We start from the raw sequence: 25,287 nt of genomic DNA on the forward strand, positions 1-25,287 counted from the left end.
GGTTAAATGTTAGGGTTTAGGCGTATAACCACACCCAACCGGGGCGAAACACCAAAGAAAGAGGGAGTCCCTGCCCACCACGGGCAGGAGAGAGAGGGACACACAGGGGACGGCTAGGCAGGGAGAGGATGGATGACCAATGAGAGTCGAGTACAAGTTGACTGTCTGTTTGTCCTCAGAGGGGTGATTATTGGCTGTTGTGGGACAGTAATAAAAACAAATGTATTAAAAAGTAAAACAAAGAGATATGTAATAAAAATGGTGTCTCTCCTATTTGAGAGTCCAGGATTTACTTTGTTTTGTAAGCAATAGGCTCTATTCACAGCAGCCATTTTATGAAGACATTCACAGGTGTTACCAATGATACTAATGAAGGCTCTGTTCCATTTAGTGTAGCACAGTAGTTCTCAGATTTTTGAATTTCAGATTTCCACGACCCCATTAACTCTGAGAGTGTACAAATGGAACCAAATGGACCCATAAGGGTTCCTTTGGTTCCATTTGTACACTCTCAGAGTTACACACCCGTAAAGGGCCATTTGGGAGTGTTTCCAGTGAGCCAACATGCACAATATCAGCACCCTGACTCTGTCTGACCAGAATGGAACAGAGCCTTCATTAGTATCATTGGTAACACCTGTGAATGTCTTACAATAATTTGGCTGCTGTGCATAGGGCCAATTAGTCCAGTTTTGATGCAAATATTTTGCATTGAGTGTTGTCATGATTTGCACAATGATTAGAAGATGCTGGGAACCCATTTGGTAAGGGAAAAAAGGAGATTATTTTTTTATTTTATTGTCTCCGCCAGGCCGAAGGCATGGCGAGAGAGTATGTTTTACCCTCCGTCCGTCCGTCCGTCCGTCCGTCCGTCCGTCCGTCCGTGTGTGTGTGTGTCCGTCCGTCCGTGAGTGTGTCCGTCCTGTCTGTGTGTTAGCAGCTAATCTCCGGCACCGTTGGCCCGGTCACTCCGAAACTGTGCACACACACTCCCTGGATGCCAATTCAGAACCTCTGCCCCAACCTTTTCACATGGGCCTGTTATAGCGCCACCAGGAGGCCGATTTCTGCAAAACCCATTTTTTTTACATTACTCCTACAGATTGTATCCAAACGTCATGCAAATCGGTACACAGTATCTCTATAGTCATGTGATCAACACGGATCTGTCTGATTTCCCATATTCCATCCTCATTGCCTATGGTTGGCTTCCAAAGTTTGCAGGATTGGTCCGTTTTGAACAAAAAGCCTCAAACTATGCACGCAGCTTGCGATTTCCGTGAAATTTCACACGCACATTCCCACTAGGCCGAGGAAGAGATGCCACCTTTTCACATTGGCCTGTTATGGCGCCACCAGCAGGTCTAATTTAGAAAAACACATTTTTGGAACAAAATGCCTCAAACCATGAATGCAGTGTCTGATTGCCGTGAAAGACCTAAGAATAAATGGCACCCTTTTCACATTGGCCTATTATAGGGCATCACCTCCTTTTTTTGCGTAGAAACAGGAACCCCGGTTTGGCTCCTCCCCTTTCTAAGTCTACTTCCTCCTGGGTGCTTCTGTGTTTATTCTTGCTGACAACAACACTACATGTTAAGGGCAGCGGTGCCGACATATTCTGAGAGATTATACATTTGGTAACATGTTTGTTGTAGTGATTCACTGACTTTAATGTCTTGGTGCATGTGGTTGTCAGTGGTGCAAAAAGTACTCAAATGTTTTATTTAAGTAAAAGTATACTGCAATATAGATCAAGTACTCTATTACAAGTAAAAGTCCAGAATTAAAAATGTACTTGAGTAAAAGTACAAAAGTATTGGTATCAAAATCTACTTAGGGATTTAGAGTTGTGGGAATGAGGTTAGAGTTTCAGGAAATGCATCCAAGCGATAAAGAACAACAGTAAATGGTGGAATGTGGTTGACCATGAATCTGTTATTATGGCAGGATGATTCATAAAGTTTATTGGTTAAATTCTTCATTGAGCGGATTTTCAATTGGTGGAGCAGTTTTGACCGTAAAGTAGTGGACAAATACCTGTACCAAGTAGTATTACAATACTGTAGACAGTGACACTAAGTACAGCGTAGATGTAGAACATGGGTCTTCAACAGGGGGGTTCGGGACACCTAGGGGTCATCAGAGTTACTACAGAGGGGCCCACCAAATCTTTGAGTGAGAGAAACCTTCGAAATTATAGGCCTAATGATTATAATTATTAAAAATATGATTAATTAATTCAACAACCACTTGAACCCTAACATCCCTACTCTGGTGGAAATATTCGCCAAAAAGTTCTACGAGCTCTGCTTGTAGAACTGCTGTTTTCTGTTTGGTGTGGAGGGAAAAAGACCAGACCATGTACCGAGTCAAAGGTCATGTTTACTAAGCATTGGTGGTCCAAATGGTTAAATGTCTGAACATATCACGAATCCAACATAATAGAAAAGAGCATGTGCTCTCTCTGTCAGCTAAGGCAATGGTCTTCAACAGGGGGTCCTCAGAGTTACTACAGGGGGTCCGCCAAATCTTTGTGTGATATAATTAATTTTTTTACCTTAACCACTTGAAACCTAGCATCCCTTTTTCTGAGGAGAACTTTAGCCAAAAATAGCAGATCTACAAGCTGCTACAACGCAGCACAACGCTGCTACAACGCAGCACAACGCCTCGCAGCGCGAGGCGTTGTGAGCTTGTAGATCGGCTATTTTTGGCAAAGAGGTATAGGTGTTGAGGGGGAAAAGAGCAGACCAAATAAACAAAAAAAAAGTTTAATCTGAAACACAATTTTATATAATATAGAGGGGGTCCCTGCTTCATCTCTCTCTCAGCTAGGGGGTCCTTGCCCTGAAAAAGCTTGACGTCAAAATCATACATTTTATAGGGTTAATACTGCATAAGGATGAAGGCTGTTTTATTGATATTAATATGAATACTTATTAAAGTAAGGCAACAAGCCTTGTTCAGAGCTGCTGTGAGTGAAAGACAGTGTTGCTTTGCTCTGCCACCTTCTGGTGGACAGATGTTACTACAGTCTGTGCTGGTAGACCAATGATGAACCAAGACCACTACATAGAAACACTTCTGAATAACACTAAAGACATGCAGACTTTAAATGTTTGAACGCATTGATATCTTTATAAAGCAGGGGTCTTCAACAGGGGGTCCGGGACCCCTAAGGGGTCCTCAGAGTTACTACAGGGGGTCCGCCAAATCTTTGTGTGATAGGATTTTTTTATTTTTACCTTAACTAGCATCCCTTTTCTGAGGAGAACTTTAGCCAAAAATAGCAGATCTACAAGCTCACAACGCCTTGCAGATCGGCTATTTTTGGCAAAGAGGTATAGGCGTAGAGGGAAAACAGTAAACGTAAACAAAAAAAGTTGAATCTAAAAGAAAAATGTATACAAAATAAAAGGGGTCCCTGCTTCATCTCTCTCTCAGCTAGGGGGTCCTTTGGCTGGAAACGTTGAAGACCCCTGTTATAAAGTATGCCCATACTTTGTATTTATTTATTTGCATTTAATTTCAAAGGCCTACTAATTCTACCCCCCCTCTACACTCCTCCGTGGGCAGCACTCAGCTGGGTGAAGCTGAAAACTGGTATATAAAAAGAAATGTATATTGCATACTGTATAGAAGAAATCTCCTATTTTAACTTGTATTACCTTTTATTACTTTGGCTTTTATCTTATGTTTATGATCATGCATGCAACCCACCAAATCAAAGTTATTTGGGAAAACTCTCCAGAATCAACAAAATAATCAGTGGTGTAAAGTAACTAAGTACAATTGCTTAAGTACTGTACGTACTTAAGTACAATTTTGAGGTATGAGGGAGTAGGAAAGAGACAAGTACACAGATACATAGACCACCCACGTTTATCAACATTTATCAGCATGATAAATAAAATATGTCACGTCACACACAATAATCCATCCATGTATTCAAATTCAGGGGTCTTCATTGTATTGTTAACTTTGGCGCACACTCTATGCAACTGAAGAAGTACAAAAATAAACATGTTTTCTGTAAAACACTGTTTGGACTAAAAGCATTTGAGGATAGAAGACAAGGAAGTACATTCATCGGCTGTTTTGACTCACACACACACACACACACACACACACACACACACACACACACACACACACACACACACACACACACGCACACACACACGCACACACACACGTGCACACACACACCGGCACATGCGCACACACACGAAAGAAAGAAAGAAAGAAAGAAAGAAAGAAAGAAAGAAAGAAAGAAAGAAAGAAAGAAAGAAAGAAAGAAAGAAAGAAAGAAAGAAAGAAAGAAAGAAATAATTGATTGTAATGAATGGTCCTCATATTGACATGTGCTTTAAATACAAGTCTAACCAAACAATAACTATGTAGAATACACTTCCGGGTTGAATTGATTATCCATTTGAACACCATGTTTTGGGGGTAACATTAGCCAAAAATAGCAGGTCTACAAGCTCACAATGCGACGTGTTGTGAGCTTTATATTAAGTTTTATACGAATAAGAATAGAGGGTTAAGTGCTTAACCCATTGAGACCTGAGGCCGATTCTACATATTCCAAATATTATATGTATTTGGCCGCGGGCCCCCATCAAAATATTTTGTTTCAGGGACCCCCAGAAGCAAAGATTTGAGTTAAAAATGTTCACTTTAAAAATACATATTCAGAAGATTTGCACACATTTTCACAAATTAAAAAAAATAGCAGATCTACAAGCTCGTAGCACGGCACTCGGTGCCGCACTATGAGCTTGTATATCTGCTATTTTTGAATAGACCAAAGTGTACAATAATGCTTTTTTAGCTCTTCTTCGATGTTGTCTTCTGACCGATGACCACTGCAATGTTGAAACCACAGCAGAAGCATTGCATTCTGGGAACCAGCCTGCTACCACGCACGCGACATACAAGAAGCACTTGCAAAGTACAGACAGCAGAGAGGGAGGTGATGAAAAGGTCCGTGTGAGCTTGTAGATCTGCTATTTTCAAAAAAGGATAAAAGAGAGCTTTAGTGGTTCAACTGCACCCTCATTGGTTAGCGCGTGTTGAGCTGCGCCTTAGAAAACTGTCCTTTGTTTGTCTTTCTCACTGCGGCAGTCAAGGGAAAAAGTCACAATAGGCTCTATGCACAGCAGCCATATTATCACTTCCTTCACAGGTGTTACCAATGATACTAATGAAGGCTCTGTTCCATAGAGCATCGCAGTTCACGCCCACTTCCTGGTGCCGGAAGTAAATACTCAATGCATTTTTCCCATTGACTTTTACAAAAATATTTATATAAATTAATTTAAGCCTAGAATCAAGCTATCCAGGATAGCGGCGAAAATCATGACCATAAAACGTTTGATTCTGTGAAAAAACTTTTTTGAAAACGGCAAAACAAAGGGTATTTATTAAATATAGTATATCATATCATTAAATATAAAATAAAAAAAAATCACAGAAAAAAAGGTTTTATGGTCATGATTCACCGCTATCCTGGATAGCTTGATTCTAGCCTTAAATTGATTGATATAAATATTTTTGGAAAAGTCAATCGAGTATTTACTTCCGGCACCAGGAAGTGGCAGAACTGCGATGCTCTATTTAGTGTAGCACAGTGGTTTCCACGAGATGTACCTTTAAAAACAAGACACATATATTGTCTATATTGCAACGCTCCACACAGCTCCCAGCAGGGCTGCGATCAGCCCCGGGGCCACATGAAGGCCCGGCCGGTGCCTATGTCCTGTTGCCGCCACCGGCGGCGGCAGGTGCAACCTGTCGCCGTCGTCGATCATCCCCCGGGCGTCCTCTAGGGCGGCGACTGCAGCCAGGCTGGAGTTGAGGTCCCCCGTCGCCAGCAGGTCAAACACGCACGCCTGGTAGTACATGTCTCTGGCGGGGAGCAGGGCGCCACAGTGGGCCTGGGCGCTTGCAGAGGAAGAGGGGGAGGAGGAGGAGGAGGAGGAGAGGGAGAAAGAGGCGGGCGGCGAGAATATGTCGATCCTCTGCGACTCGGGGCAACCCGTCACGCACAGCTGAACGTCCTGCTCGGGGCCGAAGGCCTCCACGACGGGCCGGGGGGCTCGCACCGACAGCCCCAGGGAGCGCCCGCTCTGGCGGACCACCAGCACGGCGCCGATGTGCGCCGCCCTGATCTCGGCGTGCCTCCCGGGGCTCTGCGAGCGGACCGCCAGGCTGTGGCGGGCGCCCGGGCGTTCGCCGCCGCTGGACACGGAGCCGTCGGCAAAGGCGGCCGGAACGTCGTCGAGCTCGGCCTGGTAGATCTGCTGCTCGACGCACTGACGCCAGCTCTTAAAGATGATGGTGATCTGGAGAGACGGAACAGAAACACAGCGTCACAGAAAACAATGTCTGCCACGACTCTTGATTTATACTTTCTCGAGACAGTGGTTCTCAAACTGTGGGTCGGGGTCCCGAAATGATCTTTGGGGGTTCCCACTCAGATGATATCTTAATGTGCAACATTGTTTTCTCACTCAACAGTAAACAAACCAACAGGCCTTGACACAGGGTATCTGCACATTTCTAAAGTAACAATTGAAGGACTTTTAAGACCTTTTTAATACCTTTAAAATGAAAAAAAAATTATAATAATAATACAATGAGAGCATTACTGCATAAAAAGTAATTGATGGAGCTGTTTTTCCCTATCACCCTTATAAAGTACCGCTAACTTTCAGAAAGGCGACAAGAAAATTCAGCCGAAGACAGGCAGCCATTGGGTAAAATGACTATATTATATCTTAGTCAGACATGAGAGAGTAGGGAAGGTTACAGTATCACAGGTGCTTCACACATTATCGGTCGGCCTCTCTCATAATGATCACTGGGTTTTAACAACACCCGTTAACATAAACAATGACATCATAGCATGTGACATAGATGAGTTTCCGGTCGAAGGTGGACTCCTTGGATTGGATGAGAGTGATGACGGTACGTCGTCGCCAGATGAGGATGATGATGGTAGATGATAATGATGAAGGTGACCTGCGCCAAAGTGTCTGGGTCAACACTTTGACCCCGGTCACTGGTCAGTGGTCACTCAGTGGCACTGAAAAAGGATTATGCATTGGAGAGAACACATATATGAAGTGTTCTGAAAATAGTTCTTCCTTAAATAGAAATATTGACATAACTCGAGGAGCCGACAAATAGCAACAAAAAGGCCTGTAGTCAGTTTGACCTTGCATAGAGAGAGAGAAAATAGGAGAACAGAGAAGCACATTTAACATGACTGAATTAGGCCAATATGACACCATAATATACATTTGACATTTAACCAGGTTATGACACTAGACAAATTATTATTAACAAGAATAACTAGAATAAATCTATCAGTAATCAACAAATTACTATTAAAGGAATGGTCAAACATTGGCCAAATTGTCCTATGAAAGGGGCAAACAGTTTGAAAATAGCTGATCTACATTGTGAGCATGTAGACCAGCTATTTTCCACAATGGAACCGAGTCAAACTAAATGTAATGCCTCAACTCCTAAAATTCCAGGGGTGGGGGGTCCCCAGTTCAAATGTGATATTTTTGGGGGGGTCACGGACTGAACAGTTTGAGAACCACCGTCATAAGACACTGTTCCGTGTCAGAAATGGCTCATCTACAGGCTCACAAGTCTTAGTTTTACTCCAGCGTCAGTCAAGACAGACAGAAGCATGGAGAACTCTTTATATTACTGTTCCAATATTCAACTTCATAGACTCTTTAGAGTAGCCAATTATATATGCGGGGGCGGCAGTGGCTCAGGGGTAGAGTGGCCGGGTAGTGTGAGCTGGAAAAACCGCAAGGTTCCCAGTTCGATCCCGGGCTGGGGCGCTCCCCTAGAGTTAGTGTCGAAGTGTCCTTGAGCAAGACGCTGAACCCCTAATTGCTCCCGATGAGCAGGTTGGTGCCTTGCATGGTTTCCTCCGCCATCGGTGTATGAATGTGTGTGTGAATGGGTTAATGGCACTATCAATGTAAAGCGCTTCGGATAGAAGCGCTATATAAATGCACCATTTACCATTTTTACCATTTATATGCCCCTTTTCTTCTCCCAATGTAATCAGTATGCCGATTCATTGTTCCCACTGCTTGCCCCTTCCCTACTTCCTTCACAGATGTTACCAATGGTACTAATGAAGGCTCCGTTCCATTCAGTGTAGCACAGTGGTTATCAAAACTTAATTTCAAGGACCATAACTCTGAGAGTGTACAAATGGAACCATTTTGTTCCATTTGTACACTCTCAGAGTTACACACCCGTAAGGGGTCATTTGGAACCCCCTCAAGGAACCCTGAGAGTGTTTCCAGTGAGCCAACATGCACACTATCAGCACCCTGACTCTGTTTGACCAGAATGGAACAGAGCCTTCATTAGTATCCTACACCTGTGTACACCTGTGAAGGAAGTAAGGAAGATTTCTTTCCAATATGGCTGCTGTGCATATTGTGTTCGTATAGACGCTCAGCCAAACTGGATGCAACCCCTTGACTCCACTATGATGGACTCCTGTGCCAACAGAGCTCTCCTATTTCACGCCGGCCAGGACGGCCATGGCTCTCGTTGCCCCTCCGTTTGGCCGTGTGCCCCTCGAAAAAACAAGAGGCCACAGTGGCCTACTGGCCTTGATGGCCTTCTTGCACTGCCCAAGCTGATTTCACTGTTTTCTATCAGCACTATCGTCCTGTCAATATGTGTTTTTTTTGCCACCAGTTGCCACATCAAGTGAAACGTCGCTGCGCAAATAACCAGTAGTAGGTTTGATTTCGAGGCTGATATGAATCGCGCGCAGCTTAAAATGCTGCGGAAGCTAATGCTTTTGACACGGGGCGAGAGAGAGAGAGAGAGAGAGAGAGAGAGAGAGAGAGAGAGAGAGAGAGAGAGAGAGAGAGAGAGAGAGAGAGAGAGAGAGGGAGGGAGGGAGGGAGTGTTAGTATGAGAGAGAGAAATATGAAAAATGAATAAAATCTTGTTGGATAACATTAATGTGTGTTAGGCAAACCACATTAATAATAAATAAAGTGTGTCTTAATGTTATTATTTATAATGAACAAATACTATATTTTAGGCTAAATCATGTAAAATCTACTAAAGTCATTAGTCATTACCGCAAGTCCAAATCACAATTCATCTTCAATGAAAGTAAATTACAATAAAACCTTGAATCTGTGAATGCTCATGTGATTCATATGACCCTTACTTCAATCAGTGAAGCACAGTGCTGAATGTGAGAAATATAGTATGCCAATAGATTATTGTGTGAAATAAACAGGTTATATGTCACTGACAGTTATACTGTACTTGTACTATATTAAAAGGTAATAATCCTTAACCTTTCAGTTAAATTCATTGTTTCTGTGGATCATTGTTTTATTTGATGGCCTTCCTGCCCTGGCATTTGGCCTTTGTGCCCTAAAAAAATTGGACGACACCAAAGGCCAAGTGGCCTAGAATGACCAAATCCCAGGCCTGTGACTCACTTTAGTCAAAGCGGTGGTGTGGGCGCCGCGTCCAGTGGGCGTGTTGGTGGCCTGGATGTACAGGTACTCGTTATCGACGAGCGGCCAGGCGCCTCGCGCCGTGCACGTCTGAAAGTCATCGGTGAAGGTTCGAACGTGCGGGTCTCCAAACACACCGCAGTGCAGGTACTCCGGCACCCGGCCCTCCCGCAGGAAGTAGCCCTTCTCGTAGAGACACGCCTCCCCGGACATGGGCGCCTGCGGGGGTGGACGGGGCTGGGCGGTAGGCCCCGCCCTGGGGCAGCGGTGCTGGATCAGGAGGTCCTCGATGCCCTGGAGCGCAAAGGATATCATCGTTTAGAATACTTCAAAAATATGTTTTTATTTCCGTTTGACTTGCTGTTTATCAATTTCCGTTATTTTTATTTGTTTTTAAAGTGCTGCAACAGCACAGCAACAGTTAGGCAACAGCGCTACCGACTCTGCCACCGTGTGCCCCTCCACTACTGGTTTCATTGAATTATTATAATAACCTTGCCTGGACAGCAGAGTGGTAGGCCAGGTCGCCCCGGCAGGCCCTCGCCGTGCGCTTGGTGCACATGCCGTAGGAGCGCAGCGCGCTGCAGTAGCCCGAGTTCTTCGGCGCCTCCCGCAGCCCTCCTCCTACGCCTCCCAGGTCCAGCGTGGCGGCCACGAAGTCTGCGTTGCACCGGAGGATCTGACACGGCATCCCCCAGGCTATGGGGGGGGGGTGAGGAAGGGAACAGAGAAGGAACGGAGAAGAAGGTCGGTGGTGGAAAAAGCACTCAAAATGTTTCACTTAAGTAAAAGTATCAACACTGCAATGTAGAAGTACTCTGTTACAAGTACAAGTCTGGAAAAGTTAAAGTACTAAAATGTTTGAAAAAGCAGATCTACGAAGAGCTTCTAGATCGGCTATTTTCAAATAGCCTACGCATAAAATAGGGCTAAAGTGGTTAATGTATGTTTTATAATTATATAATATATATCTGCAAAGTAACTGGTAACTAAAGTTTTCAAATCATTGTAGTGGAGTAAAAGTACAATATTTGCCTCTGAGATGTAATGGAGTAGAAGTAAAAGTATAGACAATAAAAAATACTCCAGTAAAATAAAAGTACCTAACAATTGTACTTAAGTATAGTTAGTACTTGAGTAAATGTACTTAGTTACTTTACACCACTGGAGAAGGTTCCATCTTTGTTTTATGAAACTTTAAGTAAGCAGTCCACATTGCACACAATGGAGAAAAAAAACGTGTCTGTCTGTCTGTCTGTCTGTCTGTCTGTCTGTCTGTCTCTGTTTCCATCAAAAGAAACCGAGTTGAAAATATTGTATTATTTAACCCATTAAGACCTGCGGCAGATTCTACAAATGCCTTCTAAATGAGTAGTTCTCAAACTTTTTTTGTGCCAAGGACCTGAAAATGTTCTTTGCCAATTGGCCCACCCAGAAGAGAAGATTTGTGTTGAAAAAAAAATCCAAAACACTTTCACAATTTAAAAAATCACACCCTGTGTGAAGGTAGCGGCGCCTTTGATACATTTTGTCATCGATATGTGTTTATAATGTGTTTATAGCCATGTGTCACGTGAAGCTTGACCAATCACTTTGTTAACGGGTCTGACCAATCAGAACGTTGGCGGGTCTGACCAATCAGAACGTTGACGGTGAACACGGACAAAGTCAGGTATAGAGCAGGATCCGCTCTATACCTTTAGGTATAGAGCGGCGCCGCTAAAAATAAAATGCAAAAGACAGCCACTTAGTGCCGTGCTGCGAGCTTGTACATCTGCTATTTTTGAACAGCCAACGGTAAAATTTAAAGTGACACAGATTATTTCCCGGTTTTAATGGCTTTTAACCCTTTAAGACCGGGAATTCATTTGTGTCATTTTTTTTATTTCTTTGGGCTATATAAAAAGCTTGTAGATCTGCATTTTTTTTCAATTGCAGATAAAAACAATTGCAGATCTGGACTGCTTAGATGTGGACAGCTTACTTAAAGTTTCATAAAACAAAGATGGAACCTTCTCCTGTGGTGTAAAGTAACTACTTTAAGTACATTTACTCAAGTACTAAACTTAAGTACAATTGTTAGGTATTTTTACTTTACTGGAGGAGTCTTTATTGTCTATACTTTTACTTCTACTCCACTACATCTCAGAGGCAAATATTGTACTTTTACTCCACTACAATTATTTGGAAACTTTAGTTACTAGTTACTTTGCAGATATAGGCTACATTATTAAATTATAAAACATATATTAACCATTTTAGTCCTATCTTACACCTAGGCTATCGTGAAAATGTGTGCAAATATTTAGTTTGAATATGTATATAATTAAAGTTTTAAAACTACTTAATTCTTAATGTTTTTTTTTTTGTTTGTTTTTTTTACTTATGTTGCTATATTATCAATGGGTTTCAATCTATTTTCATGTCAAGGACCCCCAAAATAATATGTATTTGTCCATGGACCTCCTCCCATCTAAAAGTATTTTATTCCAGGGACCACCTAGAAGCAAAGATTTGTTTTATATTTTTTTATAACATTTAAAAATGTATATAAAAGATTTTCACGATAAAAAAAAGCAGATCTACAACTCATAGCGCGGCACTCGGTGCCGCGCTATGAGTTGTAGATCTGCTTTTTTTTAGCTTGTAATGAGCTTGTAAATCTGCTATTTTTGAATAGCCAAAGAGATGACGCTGCTTTCTTGTCCGATATATACGTGACGCTGAGCTTTTACCTCCAGAGCTGCACAGGTATAGCAGGAGCAGGGCCGCTGCGATGCTGCGGTTCCTTGGCGACGGCGTGGCTTCCGTCTCTGGGGCTGAGGTCCCCATGCCCCTCACCCCCACCCCCCCCCCCACTCACAGCAGGCTGAACTCTGTCTCCCGCAAAGAGACCCTGAAAGATGAACGATAGGGTTGAAAATGTTTAAAGGGGTTTGGGGTCATTTTAATTTTTTTTTCAATGAAGTTTAACACACACTTCATATAAAAGATTAGTCCATCATAATTCAGCTCTGTTCATCATACAGTTCAAATATTGCTACTTAGCTGTATGGCATTCTCAATATGACACTGACCTATTTGTGTCACAACATTAAAGGATATTTGAAAGATTCATAACACATATAAATGCACCATTTAGAACCACTGCATTATTCTACGGCTCGTGTACATTGCTGTTGTACCTGCGTTGTCCAGTAGGAGGTGCTAGCTGAGGTGCGCGGGTGAAGCAGACAGAGGCTCCTTCTCCTGGGAAGCCATTGACACACCTGACTGCCACTGGTCTGTAGGCACGGAGCAACAAACCTGCAATAACAATAATTAACTGTTAGGGGTGCAACAATCTTACAATAAATGCAGGGAATCTCTGTACGTACGTACGTACGTACGTATGTATGTACGTACGTCTGCAGTGGTGTAAAGTAACTGATTACATTTACTCAAGTACTGTACTTAAGTACAATTTTGAGGTACTTTTACTTTATTGGAGTATTTCCAATTGTCTATACTTTTACTTCTACTCCACTACATCTCAGAGGCAAATATTGAACTTTTACTCCACTGCAATTATTTGAAAACTTAAGTTACTAGTTACTTTGCAGATATACATTATAACATACATTTACCACTTTAGCCCTATTTTATACATAGGCTATTTTCAAACAATTTAGTACTTTTACTTTTGGTATTTTAAGTACATTTTGATACCAACACCTTTGTACTTTTACTCAAGTACATTTTGAATTCCGGACTTTTACTTGTAACAGAGTTCTTCTACATTGCAGTATTGATACTTTTACTTAAGTAAAACATTTGAGTACTTTTTCCACCACTATACGTCTGTACGTCTGTAACCCACGTATCTCAAGAACCGTTCGACCGCCCAAAAAGGCTCTGGCCATGGCCCGAGTGAGCCAATTGATTGCCATGGCAACTAAGCTTGATTTGTCGAATTACCCACACCTGTCGAATTACCCACACCTGCCATTTGATTACTTAGTCACTTCCCATAGTCAGTTAGCACTCTCCGTGTATGGGCATAAAAAGGGACATGGGCACACAGACGTTTTAACGGGTACCCTGACAATGGGTATAATGGGTATTGTATAACAGGGTGGGGCATGTGTTCCTTATTTGCATCGCTCCCAGGGGTGCAATGCTCACTGGACGGCCTTGCACGCCGTGCCGGAACCTATTTGACCAGGAGCACACGCAGGCACACGCATACATTTAAAACTACTTTAAATTTGCACCTCAACAAAGTTTTCAAAGGCTCCTGACTCACACCTAGTGAATTAACATAGGAATAAGCCTAGATGCATATCAATAGGCTCTATAAACAGCAGCCACATTGTGAAGATATTCACAAGTGTTACCAATGATACTAATGAAGGCTCTGTTCCATTCGGGTCAAACAGAGTCAGGGTGCTGATATTGTGCATGTTGGCTCACTGGAAACACTCTGCAACACCAGTGGGACTAAAAGTTGGGTTCCAGGGACCCTCATGGGCTTCCAAATGACCCCTTACTGGTGTGTAACTCTGAGAGCGTACAAATGGAACCAAATGGACCCGTAAGGGTCCATTTGGTTCCATTTGTACGCTCTCAGAGTTATGGGGTCGTGGAAACCTAGACTAAATGGAACAGAGCCTTCATTAGTATCATTGGTAACACCTGTGAAGGTGATAATATGGCTGCTGTGCATATAGCCTATTGTCCATTGTGTGACTTGCAGTGTAGGTTTAAACGACGTGCGCGTCAGGTCATTGAAATAGAGTGCAAGAACATACCAAATGAGCATTGCATGCCTGATCGCTCCCAAACACATTTTAATAAAATAACATATTTAGGAGAAAATTCTAGCTTTTGTTTAGTGTAATTGTTAATGATTTAAACACTGATATAGTATATGTAAACATACAACATTTTATATATTGTTTCTCCCACCCTGAGCTGGTCTGACTGAAAATGCTTGATTGTCCAAAAGTAGTTTTCCTCAAATTATCTGAGTAAGTCACCTCTGGCCAATGACCCGCTCTCCCTAGCATTGGTCCTGCATGACACATGTTTAACCACGTAAACCCCCCGACGCGTTGTGAGCTTGTCGATCTACTATTTTCAGCGAAAGCTTTCCCCACAATAATAGAAAACAGAAAATACACTAGTATATAGCCCTGTGAGACTCCGCTCAACCATATGGAGTTTAAGTGGTTAAGTGGCGATGGTGTACAGTGAGATCAGGTTTACAGTAGCCTAAGCTGTCTGGTAGGCCCGTAATAGCCCATTGAAGGAGTAGTTCACCCCCCCATGAAGCCTTGAATTCATGAGATTTGTCAGTTTGTGTCGCATTCCTCATTAATTAATGAACAAGTAATAAACAAAAACAAATCTCCATGAATTCAAGGCTTCATGGGGTGTGTAATTGATAGAAAATAAGTCATTTCTTTGGGTGAACTACTCCTCTGCGTGTGTAATTAATGAAGTGAAATTTGTACATTCCTAAATGTGAGATGCTGCCACGTATGGCTGGGCAGTTAACCGAAAATATCAAAACCAATATTTAGAACCAGTAACCGTCTTATAATCGAATAGTAGAGTAGTAGCGTTTTTTTTTTTTTTTTTTTTTCATATATTTTTGTATGAATTTCTTATGAACAAAAAACAAAGAATGTATAGATTTTTCATAAAAGACTAAGTCAACTAATTGGACTAACCACTTGTATTGCACTTAAAACAAATAAAACAGTGAAAACAGACGATCTACAAGCTCAACAGGATCTTTCTCCACTATTTTCTTTAAAATCGTTCATGAATCAAGGCAAAGGTTTGAAATAATAAAGTCATATCGCCCAGCTCTACTACCACAGAGGTGTGCTGAGCAAGCCTTTACTAGCAGTAAACATGTGTCATGTCAAAACATAGTACCATTGGCTTATGGCAGGCAGCATGCCGTAAAAGTCGTAAAACCCCAATGTTGCACATCACACCACTGACCTGGCTATGACTGTTTGTTTGGTTCTCAACCTGTGGTCAGGACCCCAGGGGGAGTCCAATTTAAGGACTTTTTAAACATTTTAATACCTTCTAAAACGAAACAAAAATAATTGACAAAGACCAGTACTGCATCAAAAGTATAATCAACAAACTATACTATAAAAACTGGTCTAACATTGGCCAAATTGTCAAATAATATAAGACAGAGGCAAAACATTTGAAAATAGCCGATCTACAAGCTCACAACGCCTCGTGCTGTGAGGCTATTTTCACAATATGTATCTGTGGAACTGAGTCAAACTAAATGTAATGCCTCAACTCCTACAATTCCAAGTGCTTGTTAGGGTGGGGGTTCAAATATGATTATTTTGGGGGTCCCCAGTTCAAATATGATTAATTTGGGGGGTCCCCAGTTCAAATTTGATTATTTTGGGGGTCCCCAGTTCAAATATGATTATTTTGGGAGCAACTTTTGGCACTGCCAAAAGGCTTGACAGGTGTGTAGATATTTTGTGAACGTTTGCTTAGAATGCTTGAAATCTCAGCAGCCACTGATGAAGGAACACTGAAGTAGCAGTTAAGTCAATATAGCGTCACAATCATTTTAACCATTATTGTATACTTTGGCTATTCAAAAATAGCAGATCTACATGCTCATAGTGGGGCACCGAGTGCTGCGCTATGAGCTTGTAGATCTGCTATTTTTGAAATATCATGAAAATGTGTCCAAATCTTTGAATATATAAATTTTTAAAGCGAACATTTTTAACTCAAATCGTTCTGGGGGTCCCACTCCCTGGAACAAAATATTTTGATGGGGGTCCGCGGCTAAATACATATAATTTTGGGGGCCCTTGACATGAAAAAGATTGAGCACCACTGATATAGAAACATACGTTTTTCAGAATACTGTTGAGATTTAGGAGACGCGTGCGTGCGTGCGTGCGTGCGTGCATGCGTGCGTGTGTCCGTGCCTGAATGTGCACCTGTGCATGTGTCACACAGGCCACAGGGCAGTTCCAGGGAGCAGTTGTGGGGCAGGAATAGCAGCGTCTAAATATACCGTTCAGTCAGCTCACTGCTGTAGCATGTGTGTGTGTGTGTGTGTGTGTGTGTGTGTGTGTGTGTGTGTGTGTGTGTGTGTGTGTGTGTGTGTGTGTGTGTGTGTGTGTGTGTGTGTGTGTGTGTGTGTGTGTGTGTGTGTGTGTGTGTGTCACCACACAGCCACAAATAAGCAGCAGGCTACAAGAAACAAGTCCAATATTCCAATTGCATGAGAGAAGGCGCCGCTTGCCAAAAAATAACTGATCTGCAAGCTAACTGTTAGCTTGTAGATCACTTATTTTTTGGCTAGCGGCACTGTCGCACTACAGAGCACACATTCACTTTAACCCATTAAGACCTGAGGCCAATTCTACAACATGCCTTTATTGCCTTCTAAATCCTAACAGTTTTCTGTATCAGTGGTTCTCCAACTTTTTCATGTCAAGGACCCCCAACATTAAATGTCGAAGTAGTGGAGTAAAAGTGCAATATTTGCCCCTGAGATGTAGTGGAGTAGAAGTAAAAGTACTGAAAATGGGAAATATTCCAGTAAAGTTAAAATACCTCAAAAGTGTACTTAAGTACAGTACTTGAGTAAATGTACGTAGTTGCTTTACACCACGGCAGAACAGCAGCTGGGTCTGTGGCAATCTATCTTATCAACACAGCTAATAGCTACTGCATGGGAGCTTGGTTTCAATGGAGCTACAACTGTAAATCACTCCAACAAGGCTGCCCTATACTGTCAAACCAAAACAAACTACTTTTTGGGGTGGTTTAAAGGTCAGAAAGGGATCATGGCGAGGATTTTGATGTTTCATATTTATAAACAAAATGTACATTGATGAATGACCTACTGTCTGTCACAGTGATACCTTACTGCAAGACTATGAAGAAATGCTGTCAGATAGATAGATAGATAGATAGATAGATAGATAGATAGATAGATAGATAGATAGATAGATAGATAGATAGATAGATAGATAGATTGACAAAGTCAAATCTCCTGTATGCGCAGTCAGCAGTAAATAATTCTGGTTCGGAGACATTTGTGAAACCTATATGACTCTACTAGAATAAGAGCACAAACATTACAATCAAACAGTACATGATTCAAAGTGGACACATGCAGACAGAAGACAGTATTTCATTGTTCTTAAGACTGGTTGTACGACAGTGTCGCACACCAACAAAAACTGTCAATCTACAAGTTAACAGCGTCTCGCAAATGCAACGCATTGTTAGCCTCTTCCTTACTTCCTTCACAGGCGTTATCAATGATACTAATGACGGCTCTGTTCCATTCTGGTCAAACAGAGTCAAGGAGTGCTGATATTGTGCGTGTTGGCTCACTGGAAACACTCCGCTACACCAGCGGGTCTCAAAGTGTGGTCCAGAGACCCTCATGGTTCCATGAGGAGGTTCCAAATGGACCCTTACGGGTGTGTAACTCTGAGAGTGTACAAATGGAACCAAATGGGCACCCAATTTCATTCCAATATGGCCTATTGGTAAAGATGGTGTGAGGTAGAGAAGATACAAAGATGGTGTGAGGTGACAGAGCTCTGAAAGCAGAGGGGCTGAGGGTAATGATGATTTACAACTAGACTGATTGTTTGACCCTCACCTCCACCGAGACAAACTCTGAGCCCTTCTACTTCTACCAAGGTAAACAACCAACTTCTGTTAAACCCATGAAGACCTGAGGCCGGTTCTACACATGCCTTCTAAATCAGTAGTTCTCAAACTACTACAAAAAAGTGTTTTGTCATGCCATTTTGTTACCATTGTAACCCCGACGCTATAGCCTCAGTTATGGTATAAATAAATAGAAATACTATCTAAACCAAACCTCTGAATGCCTATAGGCTACTCCTCACCCCAACCTGAATCGTTTACTAAGCCTAACTGTAAAAATCTGTTTCAACAATTAAACAATCATTTATCTTGTGAGGACCGGCGAAATTGTCCTCACAGATGTCCATGGCTCAAATTCTACTATGGGGACATTTAGGCTTCATATAATATACGCAGTGGTGGAAAAAGTACTCAATGTTTTTACTTTGGTAAAAGTATCAGTTGAAATACTCTGTTACAAGTAAAAGTCCAGTATTCAAAATGTACTTTAGCAAAAGTACAAAAGTATTGGCATCAAAATATATAAAGTATAAAAAGTAAAAGTAGGCCTACTCATAAAGCAGAATGTCCCATTTCCCAAGTTTTCAAAATGTATTACAATCTTTTGAACATAGCAGATCTACAAGTTCACAACGCGTTTTCAAATTTGCAAGTTTAGTTAGGCTGATGTGCTTAATGTATGTTTTGCAGTGGTGGAAAAAGTATTCAAATTCTTTACTTAAGCAAAAGTATAATACTGCAACATAGAAATACTCTGTTACAAGCAAAAGTCCAGAATTAAAAATGTACTTGACTAAAGGAACAAAAGTATTGGCATCAAACTGTACTTAAAGTACCAAAAGTACAAGTACTAAAATGTTGGAAAATAGCAGATCTACAAGCTCACAACGCGTCGCGATGCTACACGCTGTAAGCTTGTAGATCGGCTATTTTCAAATAGCCTATGTATAAAATAGGGCTGAAGGGGATATTTTATGTTTTATAATGTAATAATTTATATCTGAAAAGTAACTAGAAACTGCACTTTCAAATCATTGTAGTGGAGTAAAAGTACAATATTTGCCTCTGAGATGTAGTGGAGTAGAAGTAAAAGTATTGGAAATTGGAAATACTCAAGTAAAGTAACTAGTAACTAAATATTTAAAATTATTGTAATTATTGTTGTGGAGTAAAGAGTACAACTTTTGCCTCTCCTCTGAGTGGAGTTGAAGTGAAAGTATTGGGAATTAGGGTAAGTGATATTTTTTGTCTGAAAACAAATAGTGTTGTATTAAAAGGTTAAAGCACTATATTCTGTTGTCTGTTCAGTCTCATGGGTCTCCCTGTCTCTCCAGCTCTTTAATAAACAATACATACATTTTCAGGTAGGTGACAACATTTCAGCCAATCAGGAGAGAGTACCCATTTATCAACTTAATGTTTATAGTGTTCCAGTTCCAATTTATTCAGCTCATTTCTTTGTGTCACCACTTCCAGTTTCACTTGTTTAATCTGTATCCTGACTGAGTTATCTATACTGATTGGATACAATTGGTATCCTGACCTGAAAATGCATTTTCTGTTTAATAAAGAGCTGGAGAGACATGGAAACTCCTGATACTGAACAAACACTATATAGCAATGCGCACTATCAGAATATAGAGCAATTCAACACTTATTTTGACCAAAGAAAATCACGTACCCTACCTTAAGTACAGTATTTCAGTACATGTACTTACATGTAGAGAGAGAGAGAGAGAGAGAGAGAGAGAGAGAGAGAGAGAGAGAGATCAACTGCCAATTACCTCTAACCGGCATCAGATCAGATCAGATCAGATCAGATCAGATCCAGTCCATGTCCATGTCCCTTCCAGCCGACCATAGGCTGCCTACCACCCAGTCCCTTGCTTACAGCTCCTGTCCCGTTTGTGTTGTGTTGAGTGCTTCTTGCTACTGTGTGTCACTCACAGTCATCAGAGAGAGTGTGTGTGTGACTCTGTGTGTGTGTGTGTGTGTGTGTGTGTGTGTGTGTGTGTGTGTGTGTGTGTGTGTGTGTGTGTGTGTGTGTGTGACTGTGTGTGTGTGTGTGTGTGTGTGTGTGTGTGTGTGTGTGTGTGTGTGTGTGCGCGCGCGCGCGCGCGCGCGTGTGTGTGTGTGTGAGGCTCGGGTTAAAAATGAGCCACCCGCGATGCTGAACACCTGCTGCTGCCTGCCTGCGACAACTGCTCTGCTGCTGCATGGCATGGACACTTACTATAGCTTTTTTAGAACACATGTTACACACAAACATGTGACCCCATATCCACTTTAAAAGTCTCCATAGGGAGCGGTGTAAAGTAACTATAAGTACATTTACTCAAGTACCATACTGTATATCTGTAATTTGCGTACACACACACGCACACACACACACGCACATGCACAGAAACACACACACACACACACACACACACACACACACACACACACACACACACAGAAACACACACACACACGCACGCACGCACGCACGCACGCGCGCGCGCGCACACACACACACACACACACACACACACACACACACACACACACACACACACACACACACACACACACACACACACACACACACGCACAGAAACACACACACACACACACACACACACACACACACACACACACACACACACACACACACACACACACACACACACACACACACACACACACACACACACACACACACACACACACACAGGCCCCATATGGGGTAAATGTGGGCTACTTTGGTACCAAGTGGGCATGGGCTTGAACCGGGCAATTGTAGTGGGTTCCATGTTATGTATGTGGGCATAGGTTAGAACTGGTCACCCATGTCTGGGTCTCGTATGGGTTAGTTATGTGTGGGCTAAGTGGGCATAGGTTAGAACTGGTCACCCATGTCTGGGTCTCGTATGGGTTAGTTATGTGTGGCCTAAGTGGGCATAGGTTAGAACTGGTCAGCGTCCTCACTCATTGTTCTGTGAATGACAGCGAAGGTTGGCCAATCAGGTGGCGAGTTCGAGTGAAACCGAATGGAACCGAGTGCAGCCGACCAAAATGGAACGGCAGCCATTTTTTTGAACTGCTGAATGGCTGAAGGGGAACAAACTGCTGATTGGCTGAAGGGGTTGTCAGTCAACAGTACTAATCACGCCCAGCTCCCAAATTGCCCATACAGGCCTGTAGCCAGACCAATTCCTGAAATCAAATGCAAATGAGATTTCCAGAAGGGGGGGGGGGGGGGTTACCAGGCTATGTCTGGGTCTCATTTGGGCTATATATGGGCTAAGTGGGCATGGGTTAGAACTGGTAACACGAAAGTGGGTTCCATGGGTTATATTATGGGCAGTGGTGGAAAAAGTACTCACATGTTTTACTTAAGTAAAAGTATCAATACTGCAATGCAGAAGTACTCTGTTACAAGTAAAAGTCCGGAATTCACAATTTACTTGAGTAAAGTACAAAATACCCAGGGGGCAAAGTGGAAATAGTGCACCCGAGCGTTGTAAAAGGTTGTTCACCAGAAATGATATCTAGGACCTTCACTGATCACATCCAGGATGGACAACCCGGTCAACTAGCTGCTGGAAAGTCACAGGGTGGGTTTAAACATATGCCACCCCCACTCTGAAAAGGCAAAATCCGAATAGGGAAAAAAAAGACAAAAAAGCCTATAACTTAATAATTCTCACTCTTATCTTCATCAAATTAGCTGAGGTATGAACCAGCAGTCTACATCACCAAAGAGTCAGAATGCAATTTACCAAAATAAATACTGACATATTCTCCTTTAAACATCATTTTAGTTTAGGCGGATATTGTATTTTTGTGATTAGGACTCCTTTACTTTCTCTAATTTACAAAGAAATATATACATTTATGTCAAATAAGCTGTTACTGCATTGCCTAGGATGCTATTAAACAATAACAAGTAGTTGTGAGGATATAACTATTACAGTTTATTTGCAAATCGGATTTCTTCAGACATACAACTATTGGCAGAAAAAACACATATTTCACAATAAATTGGCTTTTTCCTTCTGCATTATGTCCTTGTAGCTATTTTAAAGATTTTTGGGGTTTTATTCAGAGTCGGTGCTGCTGTCACTACTCTCAAATGTGGCAGTTTGTATCCTGTTGCATTTGGTTGCCAGTCCCTGACAACGGCATGGGACGGCCTTCTTTGAGCATGAGCAGTTCCTCTGGCAGCCTTTGACACATCTACATGATATAAGTTTGTCAATTGACACAGGCCAGGCTGGCTGTGTAGATGGAATGGGAACTACTTTTCCCTTATCCACAGACCAACCATATTCTGCAACTGAGGGAATTTGTGGTTTGGCAATGTGTGCACTCTTGTCAATCACTGTTGCCAGAGCAGCCCTTTTCAGGTGCAGGAGAAAGGAATGCTCTGTTGGAGGCAGTAGCTTCAAGAGCGTAGATTTGTTGTTAAATAACTTGTATGCTCTCAGCTTGCCCAGATCTGCACCCTCAAAGTGATCAGCTGTGGATGTGTATACAGCTATTGTGAGGTCTCTTGCCTGACTGAGGAGGTCATCTGTTATGGCATCATCAGGGTTCTCACCAAACTCTTCAAGTGCAGGTATATCCATACTCATGCTGCTCTTGAACCAAGCCTTCTTTCCAGTGAAATATGGATAACTAGTGATATCTCTACCACTCAGACTGTGGACAAAGGGCATGGCACAACACTGTGAAATTCCTAATGCCGCTACCATTGCATGTATAGGCAGGTATGCATTCTGGGCTGTTCTTACCCACAGCTCTGGGAGGTCACTGAGGTGTGTTGCACCATAATATAAGCACAAGTTAATGACGTCGGTGTCATTCGCATGGATGACAACTCTGTCAACGCCTTCATTCTTGACACTGTAGAGTGTGTGGAGTATTAATCTAGTGTCAGCCTCCTGCTGTGTGGATTCCAGAGCAGGGACATCCATAACCGAACCGTCTGTGAGCACCACACTCTTCGTCTCTTCTTTGAATCCACCACCCAAATAGAGATGGGTTGGGCCAAGGGCAGGCTCCAGTTGCTCATTCTCACACCATTTCTCACAGAGGAAGCTCAGAAGGTTTGCTTTGTTTGTTGACACTGCAAAGAACTCTAACTTCATTGCTCTTGCCAGGTGTAGAGGATTATCCCCTAGACTTCTTTTGCTTCATGTTTTGTGTATGGAAGGTGTTAAGTTTCACAATATGTGTCTTCTTTTGATCACTGGACAGTGAATCAGACAGTGCCTTCAGACCGATTACTTTCACGCTCGTCAGGTTGTCCTTGACTGTGGAATCGGCACACTGTCCAGTTGATATGTTGATCAGGGATGTTGAGGCTCTTGTGAATGGGTTGGCCTCTACTGCTGCCATGATCTTGACTACCATCTCTGCATCCCTGGTGACACGACTCAAACCAGATTCATGGTGTGGGCTGGAGGAATGGAGATGCAGCATAGACTTCAGCTCTGCAGAGATAGCTGCAGTGAGTGGCTTTGTGTAGACCCACTTCATTCGGGCAGCAGGATTTAGGGTAATGCCATCCAGGCCACTTGCCTCCTTGGCATCTGCATTATAGGTCTGCTCCAGAAGCATGTCAGGGGAGACCCCATTGTGGTTGCCATCAGCTCTTCTCCCAACAAATGCACCTGCCATCAGTGCTTCATGTACCTCTGGAGCTGTCCGTGGTAGTTCCTTCATCTCTGCCAAATACAGAGGCAAAGATTGCTGCCCATATTTGTAGTGCCCTGCTGCAGTTAGGTATGGTAGCATCCGTGCTGATTCACAAAGATGTCCTACCCAGTTACCCTCTCGCTGGTAGTATATAAACCTGTGCAAAATGTCTGTCATCTCCAGGAAGATTGACCAGAAAATTGCTGTTGGTTGGTCATTCAGTGATTCCTGGAAAAGCGACATCTGCTCTCGTAGGACTGATAACTGCGGACATGACCTCTGGATGATCTCTAACTTCCGAGTGGCAGTGGTGTCTTTGTCAAACAAACTCTTCATGACATTTTCCATCTGTGACTGCCAGTGTTGTGTTTCTCTGTCTGCTGCCCATGCTTCAAATGCTTGCCAGTACAATCGCCACATGGCCTCACTGAGGATCCTGAGGGCATGCATAGTTTGGTAGTAGTCAGCTTTCTCACCAAATATCTTCTTGGCAGTCCCTTCCTGACACAGACCAGCTGCAACAAGAAGATCTTCAGCACCTGCATCCCTTATGATCTTGCAAACAGCCTTCATTTAGTTATGAGCTTGGTGAAAGCCTCCCAGCAGCAAGACTACATTGCAGAACTCGTCTCTGTGCTTGTCTCTGATGGCAACAGCAAGTTCATATGTGGCCTGATCTCCAGTAATAATGGTATACTTGTCTCCCAGTACATGCGATGTCATGACCAGCCGTTTCATCTCTTCTTTGAGGACAGTGGGATTGGTTGGAGATGCTGGGATGAGAGGAAGATAGCCAATGATGCTAGCCGGTCTATGTGGGTGGAGGTCTGCACAGAAGGCAGAAAAGCCAGGCAGTCCTGCCTCTGCACCTGGAGGAGCATCCAATAACTGTGAAGTTGTAACCATTCTTGCTAGGCGCCACACAAGCAACAGGTCTTCGCCTCTACTATCTGAGGAAGTCATCAGACTCTCTAGCTTTTCAATGTGCTCAAGGGATCTGGAACTCTGCCTGTCTTTAGCTGAGATGTAACACATGGAAGCAGGTGGATCAGCAACATCAGAGAGAGTCTTTCTTCTGTCAGAAGTGGAAGTGGGGACTCTGGCACTCGACTGGACAGTCATGGTTTCTTTGTTTTCTATTATGATTGCAGTGGTGGCATTGAAACTCCCACCCTCTAGTGTCTTCTTCTTCCAGTCCAGGTTGTCCATGGCAAACACATGGGGAATCTTGCAGTTTTTCATCATTGTTTCTGGCACGTAAACACCATCAGTTTCAACCTGCTGCATGACCTTCTCACTCTCTGCTGTCAGCTGACACTGCAGACGTTCATAACTGATCCCAAGCCCCAGCCTGTTGTTCAGCGTAATTAGTGATTTACTACGTGTC

At 42.6% G+C, this 25,287-nt stretch overlaps 1 protein-coding gene across 1 annotated transcript; it reads right to left on the bottom strand.

Moving 5' to 3' along the window:
* Nucleotides 1–5,619: 5,619 nt before the first annotated feature.
* hjv (hemojuvelin BMP co-receptor) lies at nucleotides 5,620–20,173 on the bottom strand. Its single transcript, XM_084053227.1, has 6 exons — nucleotides 20,000–20,173; nucleotides 12,725–12,845; nucleotides 12,275–12,435; nucleotides 10,039–10,238; nucleotides 9,522–9,833; nucleotides 5,620–6,353 (listed from the first exon to the last, which is right to left on the bottom strand). Exons 3-6 carry the CDS (start codon nucleotides 12,369–12,371, stop codon nucleotides 5,685–5,687), a joined length of 1,278 nt encoding a protein of 425 aa, XP_083909353.1. The 5' UTR covers nucleotides 12,372–12,435; nucleotides 12,725–12,845; nucleotides 20,000–20,173; the 3' UTR covers nucleotides 5,620–5,684.
* Between the last annotated feature and the right edge of the window lie 5,114 nt (nucleotides 20,174–25,287).

This window comes from Gymnoscopelus microlampas (genome assembly GCF_963454915.1).
Source record: "Gymnoscopelus microlampas genome assembly, chromosome: 3".
In the NCBI taxonomy this organism is placed as follows: Eukaryota; Metazoa; Chordata; class Actinopteri; order Myctophiformes; family Myctophidae; genus Gymnoscopelus; species Gymnoscopelus microlampas.

What these genes read in the sequence shown, in the direction of transcription:
- hjv (XM_084053227.1), bottom strand. Translation starts at nt 12,371, where the DNA reads ATGGGGACCTCAGCCCCAGAGACGGAAGCCACGCCGTCGCCAAGGAAC. An exon ending in ATACCTGTGCAGCTCTGGAG is followed by an intron (nt 10,239 to 12,274) that starts GTAAAAGCTCAG and finishes CCCCCCCCATAG; the next exon opens with CCTGGGGGATGCCGTGTCAG. An exon ending in ACACCACCGCTTTGACTAAA is followed by an intron (nt 6,354 to 9,521) that starts GTGAGTCACAGG and finishes CCGTCTCTCCAG; the next exon opens with ATCACCATCATCTTTAAGAG.